The sequence below is a fragment of the Myotis brandtii genome, unplaced genomic scaffold (assembly GCF_000412655.1).
Source record: "Myotis brandtii unplaced genomic scaffold, ASM41265v1 scaffold456, whole genome shotgun sequence".
Lineage (NCBI taxonomy): Eukaryota > Metazoa > Chordata > Mammalia > Chiroptera > Vespertilionidae > Myotis > Myotis brandtii.
The window spans coordinates 3,790,462-3,798,787 of record NW_005367431.1 but is presented as its reverse complement, the minus strand read 5'-3'; the positions used below and the strand labels follow the sequence as shown (position 1 = coordinate 3,798,787).

Genomic DNA, 8,326 nt, shown 5'->3' with positions numbered 1-8,326 from the left:
GTGCTGCCCCTGGGGAGGCTGAGAAGCCCCCCCCACCTCCCCCTTCCCCCACTCCTCACCCAGGCAGCCTGGACTCCTCACCCAGGCAGCCTCAGGCTGCATCTTTCCAGGGTAAAGATCAAAGTAACCCTTCACTGACCAGGTGCCTCGCAGACTCTGGCTCCAGTTCCCACAGCCTGTGAAGTAGGGGTTAACATTCTCAGAGAATCAGAGGCACAGCCAGGCTGACTTGCCTAAGGGCGCTGGCTGGCTATGGCAGACAGACCACTAGACCAGGGCAGGCTGCCTTCTCTGTGAGCCTGGGGACAGGTCCCCCTTCATCTTCTAAATGCAAGCCACCCCCTAAGTCAGGAACCTTCACACACTCCAGGAGGCCATCTTCTCCTGTCCTGTCCCAATTGTACAGCCGCTCTGTCCTCCATCCCCAAGTTCAGAGTATGTCATGTCACAGAGGAAACAGCGCTGGCCCAAGCAGGTCTGACTTCAGGACTCTATCAGGCTGCGAAGTGGCCCAGGAGCTGTGAGGTGGGCAGGGCAGGACCCGGGGTGACATTCCTGCTCCTCCCCCAACTGTGCTAGGGCATCTTTGTGTTGGCACAGCTTCCTGGGCTGGGGAATAAGCAGAGAGGAACCCAGCCAGGTTCTTACCTGGTCAGAAGCCTCCTCCCTTTGGAAAGGGAAACATCTGGCTCACAGCTGAAGTGACTACCACACAGATGGGCCTTGGGTGCCCCGTGGCTCCCCTTCTCAGGGGGACACAGAGGAGAGGGCTGGGGCCTTGTGTTAATGGTGGTGTTGGCAGGGAAACCACCTCAGCTCTTGAGTTTAGCAGAGAAGGATTTCAGAGCCAAGAACGCGAATTTTAAGAGAAAGTTTATTTAGAAACTTACAGAAGGGCCCTTGGAGCTTAGGAGAAAGGCGGAGGTAATGCATGGGGGGGTGGGGCGAGGGAGAAAAGGCTCCTAAGTCCTTCATCTTGAGGGTTTTAAAGGCTGGGAGTTTAGGGGAGGCTCTCAATAGAATATTAATCAGCTTTATGCTGATGCACCAAAATGAGATTTATTCCCCTAACTTCACCTGTCCTTGGATGTGGTTGGTATAAATGGCACTCATTGGTTGTGTTATCTGTCTTCCTGAGATTTTAGCTCTTTATCCTCTGGTTGGGGAGACACGCAAACCACTTACTCGTAAGCGTCCTTGGCTAGGGGAGATGGGATGTTGTGATTTACTCGGTGGCTGGCTGTAACCTGCTTGGCCATTTCTCTGTCTCGGTTTCCCTATTCCACTTGTCCTGGCTTACTAGTCTGTCTCGAAACTCCCTAGCCCCCATGGCCTCCTTAAATCAGATCATGTTAGAGGCAGAGGGAGGGGGCTCAGCCCCAAGATTTCTTTACAGATTTCTAAGGCAAAGAAGATGGGAAATGAGGCAGGTAGGCAGGGGGTGCTGCGGCCAGGCTCCCCTGCAGCATCCCTCACTGCCTCTCCCTGAGGCTGGTGGTAAGACAGCATTGGCGGAGGAGCAGGCCCAAACCCAGCCCCACCAGGAACTGACCCAGGAGCAGGAGGAGTGGGCTTGTACCTGCTGAGTCCCCATCCTGGGGCTGCTTCGTCGGATGGGAGGCCAGGGAGGAGCCCCGTTCCTGGAGTGGGCAAGGCTCCTCCGCGCTGAGCATGGAGCTGAGGCCAGAAGAGGGATCTGGTTTATGACACCGCCAGGGTAAACAGAGTCCTGGCTGGGCCTGGGGGACACGGGGCCCCACCATCTGCAGGTCCTGTCCGTGCTCCAGTGGGCACCTGGCCGGGCCGTCAGTCCAAGGGGCCCTGGCACGCCTGACAGTCCTTCATGTCCTCAGAGTAGTCCTCGATCTGGATGGTCATGGTGTGGAAGTTGAACTTCCCCTGTAGGCGGGCGCTGGCTGCCTTCAGCACAGCCTGGGCATCTGTGTTCTGAGCTGGGAGACAAGAGGACACACCAGAAAAACATTTACTCACTCGTGGCCCCTTAGAAACAATCGGGAGCCCAACTCTCATGCCCTACCCACAGCAGAACAGGATACCTGTCCATGAACACTAAGATTCCACCCCTGCACCAGATACCCGCCCCCACCCCCAGCCCCAGGTCCTGCCACATCCCGAAAGAACACGAAGGGCACTGGCTTTTAGGCTTTCCTCTACACCCCCCCCCCCCCCCCCAGCTCCCCTCCTCCAGCCTCAGTTTCTTCATCTATAAATGGGACTGTGATGATCAAATGAAATAATGCACACAAAGCACTCCACATGGGGCCAGGTTCAAAGCATGGGCACCAGCAGCATCTGGGATTGCCTGGACCCCATCAGGGATGCCTGGGCCTCTCTGGCTGCCCCTCCCTTTCCCCCCACCCCCAGTGTCCCCACCACTCACCAATGGCGATGTGGACAGACAGCACAGGCTGGGTCACAGTCAGTGCCCAGATGTGCAGGCTGTGCAAGGCTTCCACCCCCTCCACTGACAGCAGCAGGTCCCGCACAGCTGTGAAGTCCACGCCCTTGGGGGTACCTGGGGACAGCAGGGACGGGGCTGAGGGGAACTGCTCCCTTCCACCCATGCTGGTTCCCGCTCCTCCAAGGTCATCTCAGAAGAGCGCCTCGGCCAGCAGACCTGCTGTTACCCCACCGTCCATGTGATCTCCATCATATCACCTGTTGTGTTTTCCTCTTAACACTTAACACTGAAATTCTCTTGTTTGTTGGTTTCTCGTGACTCCCCTTCTAAAATGGAAGCTCCATCACGCCCTTGGGGGTACCTGGGGACAGCAGGGACGGGGCTGAGGGGAACTGCTCCCTTCCACCCATGCTGGTTCCCGCTCCTCCAAGGTCATCTCAGAAGAGCGCCTCGGCCAGCAGACCTGCTGTTACCCCACCGTCCATGTGATCTCCATCATATCACCTGTTGTGTTTTCCTCTTAACACTTACCACTGAAATTCTCTTGTTTGTTGGTTTCTCGTGTCTCCCCCTCCTGTCCCTCTCCCTTCCTCTCTGTAAAAAAAATCAGTGGAATATATTTAAAAATAAAATAAAATGGAAGCTCCATGAAAGCAGGATAGTCTTTATTTTTTATTTACCACCCTATCCTCTCCAGTGTCTAGAACAGTGCCTAGCCCATAGTAGGTGCTCAATAAAAAGAGGTTTTTCTTTTTTCCTGGGAAGCTGCACCTACGTGAGGCATCATCATTGTCACTTTGATCTGGGTCAGTCACTTTTTCTTGGAGGAAAAGCTCTGACCTGCAGCTGGACATTCCTGCTGACCACAAACCAGGATCCAGATGACCCTCCCACACAGAGACCCATGACCCCAAGACCTGGAGCACATGAAAGCCGGATGAACAGTGTGGTAACTCAGGGCAGACCATTTGCCACTCACTACCTAGCACCCCTCCGAGTCCAGCCACATCCTCCTGATGCAGGGGCCTCGGAAAAGATGGCCCGGACTGCTTCACATTCTCAGCAGCCTTGTTCAACACTGACCGTCTTTTTCTGAGCCTCAGTCTGTCCCCCTGTGCAATGGGAAGCATGATCCTCAACCCTCTCTCTGTCTGAGGAAGGCAAATTGAGACTGAGGAAGTGTATGGGGAGGGGCGAGAGTGCCAGGGGCTAACCCAGAAACCGCCTGATTAGGCAAGAAGGACGCACCTCAGCAGGGAGGAGGCACCCTGTGCCTAGGGGGAAGGGAAGGCACAGTCCAGGGGACATTTCCAGGAATGGCCACCCTGAGGGCCCAGCTCCGTGCCAAGACCGGCCTAGGGCCCCAGGCTATGCCGGCTCCAGACCCTGGCTCCCCACCAATGTGCTGGGATCCAACCCTCACAGTGGAACTTCCATGAGAGCTGGAGAGCCAAGAGCAAAAAGGGAGCCCCACGCCCGGTTACCTTCCATTAGCACCAGGATCACGTCTCTCAGGATGGTCAAGGTTGTCCCCAGGACCAGGATGGAGAAGATGAAGGTGCAGATGGGGTCTACGTACTTGTACTCTGGCTGCAGGAAAAAGGGAAGGCAGAGCTAGGGTTCAACGTCCACACCTCAGCCTCACAGTGCGTAGGGAGGAGGGGCTCTCTCTGTACCAGGGTGGGCATGAGCCTTACCCTGGCCCTGCCTCCCAGTTTATTCCGTACCCGGAAGGACAGGCACGCCAGACCACAGTTCAGATAAGGCATAGTCCCTTCCCACCTCCTTGCCACGGGGCTGAAACATGGACAGATCTAAGTGGAATCTTAGGCACCATTTAGCCCATCACCCCTATTTTGTAGCTAGGGAAATTGAGGCTCAGTTAGAGCAAGGGACTCACTCTTCATCACACAGCTGGCAAGGGGTGGAGCCAGGCTTCAAACTCAATGCCCGGCCCTTTCCAATATACTGCACTGCCTCTGTGTGATGGGCAATGCCCAGGCTTCGGCAGCACACACTGCTGGGTGTGAATCTGGCTCCACCACTCACTAGCTATGTGACGCTGTGCAAGTCCCTGAACCTTTCTGAGCTGCAGAAAACACCCGAAGTTAGAGAAATGCTCCTTCCCTCTCCCCACCCTTTTGCCAGGAGCTAGAAAGGGGGCTAGAATCTGGAAAGGGTCCTGTGCAGGAGGGTCCCCTCCTACCCCACTCCCCAGCCCACCTCCCTCTGTCCCCAGCTCTGACCTTGAAGTATAAAATATAGGCTGCCACCAGGACGCCCAAACTCTGCAGCAAGTCTCCGATCACATGGATAAAGGCAGCTCGGACGCTGGGGTTCTCCTGCTGCTGGGTGGTGTCGTGGCTGTGCCCTTGGCCGTGGCTGTGTCCGTGCCCTTGGCCGTGGCTGTGTCCGTGGCTAGACTGGTGAAGAGTCAATCCCATTCTACGGAAGTGGAGACAACGCCAAAGGGCTCGCTGAGATGGAGGGCAGAGGCTTCAGATCAGCCAGGTAAAGGCTACTCATGAAGGCTGGCCTCCCTGTGGGACTAAAAGCCCAAAGCCCCAGACTGCATGATCCCTTTGACTATGTGAGGAGCCTGACCCAACCCACGAGGCCTTGGTTCAGAGTGCCACAGGAGAGAGGGCTCAACTCCAATGCCAGGCTGAATCTGGGCACAAAGATGCCCCAGTGCCACGTCTCAGAGCAGAACACCATGCAGTCATCAGCCCCCCACCCCACCCCCCACCCCCCGCTGTGCCACAGACAGGGAAGCCGAGGAGTGGCTTGCTCTAGGCCACTGAACAAGGGAGAGAGAACCCAAATAAGACAGCCGCTCTACACACCCTGCCTCTCACTGAGACCAACTTCAACCACATCCACTTGAAAAAGAACTTGGACTCTTCCCCAAGGGACATCTGCTCCTACAAGAACTAGACTAACCCCTTCCCACCTCAGGTATGAAGCCTCCCAGGTTATTCACCAACTCGTGTGGGGTGGGGTGGAGTTGATGCTGCCCCAGACTTACAGTTCCTGATGGTCTTGGCCCAGGCCTAAGGCAGAACCCAGGTGTTCCAGATGCTAGAGCTCAGACCATTAGGAAAATTCTGTTCCTGTAGTCCAAGCAGGTCAAACTTGCGGCCCCGCAACGAATATTTTTGCGGCCCACCCAATAAATTGGTATGTAAAAAACGTTTTAATAAAAATTTCGTAACTTGCCCTGACCGGTTAGGCTCAGTGGATAGAGAGTCGGCCTGCGGACTGAAGGGTCCCAGGTTCAATTCCGGTCAAGAGCATGTACCTTGGTTGTGGGCACATCCCCAGTAGGGGGTGTGCGGGAGGCAGCTGATCGATGTTTCTCTCTCATCGATGTTTCTAACTCTCTATCCCTCTCCCTTCCTCTCTGTAAAAAATCAATAAACTATATTAAAAAAAATTTCGTAACTTAATTTTTACAATATCCTGTTATACATAATTACTAATAATGAATGAACTAGAACGTTCGCTAATGACTGATTACTATAATCGTATTGCATTCATTTCCTTTATGTGCCTTATGCACAGGCGCACCATTTCTCTCCATTAACACTAGCAGCGAATATTTTAGCAGCCGATTGCCATGTCATTACTCTTGGACTGACTTGTTTGGTGTGCGCAACAGGAAATATTTCGCTTTTGGAGAATAAGGAAAATAGATTTATTTGCATTATGCTTATTAATTTGTGTAGTTATTCAATGTCTGGTAAGTTAATGTTCAAGAAAAAAAAATTAATTTGTATTAAAATGTTCTATTATTTTATGTTAACGATTACTCACTTATTTTAGCCCTTTGTATTCAGCATGTCTCTATCGAAATGAACCTACGTTTCTATGAAAAGTGAAGCTGTTGTTTTGTTGCGGCCCACATAAACTTAAACCTTGCTTATTTGGCCCGCGTTAGCCTTTGAGTTTGAACTCCTGTACTGGAGTCCGGCTGCCCTGTTTCCACCAGAAGGCACACAGGTATGCACGTGAGAAACGGGAGGAGGGAGGACTCACATGATGTTCACGGCCACGGCGCAGCCCGCTGTTATCAGCATAGTCTTCCCCTCGATCTCGTAGTTCCCAGAGATTAGCCGCTCTGCTGCCAGGTACACCAGCACCCCAGTCACCACCCAGATGGACAGCACAGACAGCAGGGCTCCCAGGATCTCTGAGGAAGAGCCAACCCCAACACCAATCTTAGTGTGGAGCCCGAAGGCTGAGGAGACCTCTGTCCCAAGTCAGGGCCTGGGTCTGCACCTTATCCCACCACTCAAACGTCTGACAATATCAGAGCTAGGAGTTAAGTCATTTGGCTCAAGACTTTGTTTTACATGTAATGAAAATGCTTTTTTAAAATGTATACCTGTTTAAAGCCTGTATCCTCCAGAAAGCTTTGCTGACCTTTCCTGCACCGACCCCCTGCCCTCTTTACCGCCCCCCCCCATTTGTTCTTGAAGTTTGCCCACTTCATTTCATTGGAAGGTGAACTCTCCTTCCCCCCCAGTCTGGGAGTTCCCAGAGGACAGAAGCCAAGCTTGACATTATCCTCCCCCATGAAAGTTGCTCTCCTGGCCTCACTCAGGGGATCCACCTAAGAAACCATATCTTGACCTGTCACTCTTGCAACCCCCAACCCCATTCAGACCAGGGCCCTTACCAGCTCGCTGCCAGCCGAAGTTCATGGTCTTGGTGGCTGGCCGGGAGGACATCCAGAGAGAGAAGAGGCTGATGAGCATGCTGGCAAAGTCAGTGAGCAGATGGGCTGCATCAGTCATGATTGCCAAGCTGTGTGCTAGGTACCCACCTGCAGGGGGGTGATAAGAATGGAGGGTCCTCGTCAGCTCCCCAAGGAGACACTGGGTGGCCTCTTCACCCATTCACTGTATACTCACTGCAAGTACTTTCTCTGAGCCTCAATTTCTACCATCTGTGAAATGGGACTAACAACATCTACTTACAGGGTGAATGTGAAAATCAAGTTCAAATAGGGCCTGGGAAACATAGTAGACATTCAGTAAATGCTCTTTCCTTTCTAGGCATTCAGCCCTTCCCTTACCTACTAGTTTTGTGTAATCTTGGGCAAATTACAACCTAAATGTACCTGTTTCAAGATCTATAAAATCAGGAGACTAACAGCACCCATGTGACAGCACAGGTTGTTTTGAGGGTTGCATGAGATGTCTTTCCTTTCTAGGCATTCAGCCCTTCCCTTACCTACGAGTTTTGTGTAATCTTGGGCAAATTGCATCACCTAAATGTACCTGTTTCAAAATTTATAAAATCAGGAGACTAACAGCACCCATGTGACAACACAGGTTGTTTTGAGGGTTGCATGAGATACATGTATTTAAAAGACTTAACAAAGCATAGGAAATATAGTCCATAATATTGTCCATAATAACTATACATGGTGTCAGATGGGTTCTAGACTTATCGGAGTTATCACTTTGTAAGATATATAAATGTCTAATTACTAGGTCGTATACCTGAAACTAATATAATATTGTATGTCTATAATAATTGAAAAATAAAGTTCTTAAAAAAAATTAAAAGGAACATAGAGTCTTCAGTCTTCAGCTATGCCCTTGAACAACACAGGTTTGAGCTGCAGGGGTCCACTCCTATGTGAAATTTTTTCAATAAATACAATTAGCCCTTCATATCCACGGATTTCCCACCTGTTAATTCAACCATCCCCGTGGAAAACTGTACTTTCACATCCCCAAACACGGTTTCCTAAACACGGTTTTCCACCTGTGGTTGGTTGAATCCATGGATGAAAAGGAGCCAACTGTTGCTAAGTTTTTAGGGAGTCAAAAGTTACACCTGGATTTTCGACTGTGTGGGTAGACGCCCCTAACCACCCCCCCCCCCCGCCCC

The 8,326-nt window shown here is 52.0% G+C and overlaps 1 protein-coding gene across 1 annotated transcript; it reads right to left on the bottom strand.

Moving 5' to 3' along the window:
* Positions 1 to 1,121: 1,121 nt before the first annotated feature.
* SLC30A2 (solute carrier family 30 (zinc transporter), member 2) lies at positions 1,122 to 7,344 on the bottom strand. Its single transcript, XM_005875162.1, has 6 exons — positions 7,104 to 7,344; positions 6,461 to 6,614; positions 4,669 to 4,867; positions 3,907 to 4,012; positions 2,402 to 2,536; positions 1,122 to 1,952 (listed from the first exon to the last, which is right to left on the bottom strand). The coding sequence occupies exons 1-6, from the start codon at positions 7,321 to 7,323 to the stop codon at positions 1,807 to 1,809; spliced, it is 960 nt and encodes a 319-aa protein (XP_005875224.1). The 5' UTR covers positions 7,324 to 7,344; the 3' UTR covers positions 1,122 to 1,806.
* Between the last annotated feature and the right edge of the window lie 982 nt (positions 7,345 to 8,326).

Excerpts from the sequence above, each read along its gene's own strand:
- SLC30A2 (XM_005875162.1), bottom strand. The coding sequence starts at position 7,323 with ATGGGTGAAGAGGCCACCCAGTGTCTCCTTGGGGAGCTGACGAGGACC. Across the intron at positions 4,868-6,460 it reads GCCGTGGCCGTGAACATCAT|AATGGGATTGACTCTTCACC; the intron begins GTGAGTCCTCCC and ends CCACTTCCGTAG. Across the intron at positions 1,953-2,401 it reads GTCTGTCCACATCGCCATTG|CTCAGAACACAGATGCCCAG; the intron begins GTGAGTGGTGGG and ends CTTGTCTCCCAG.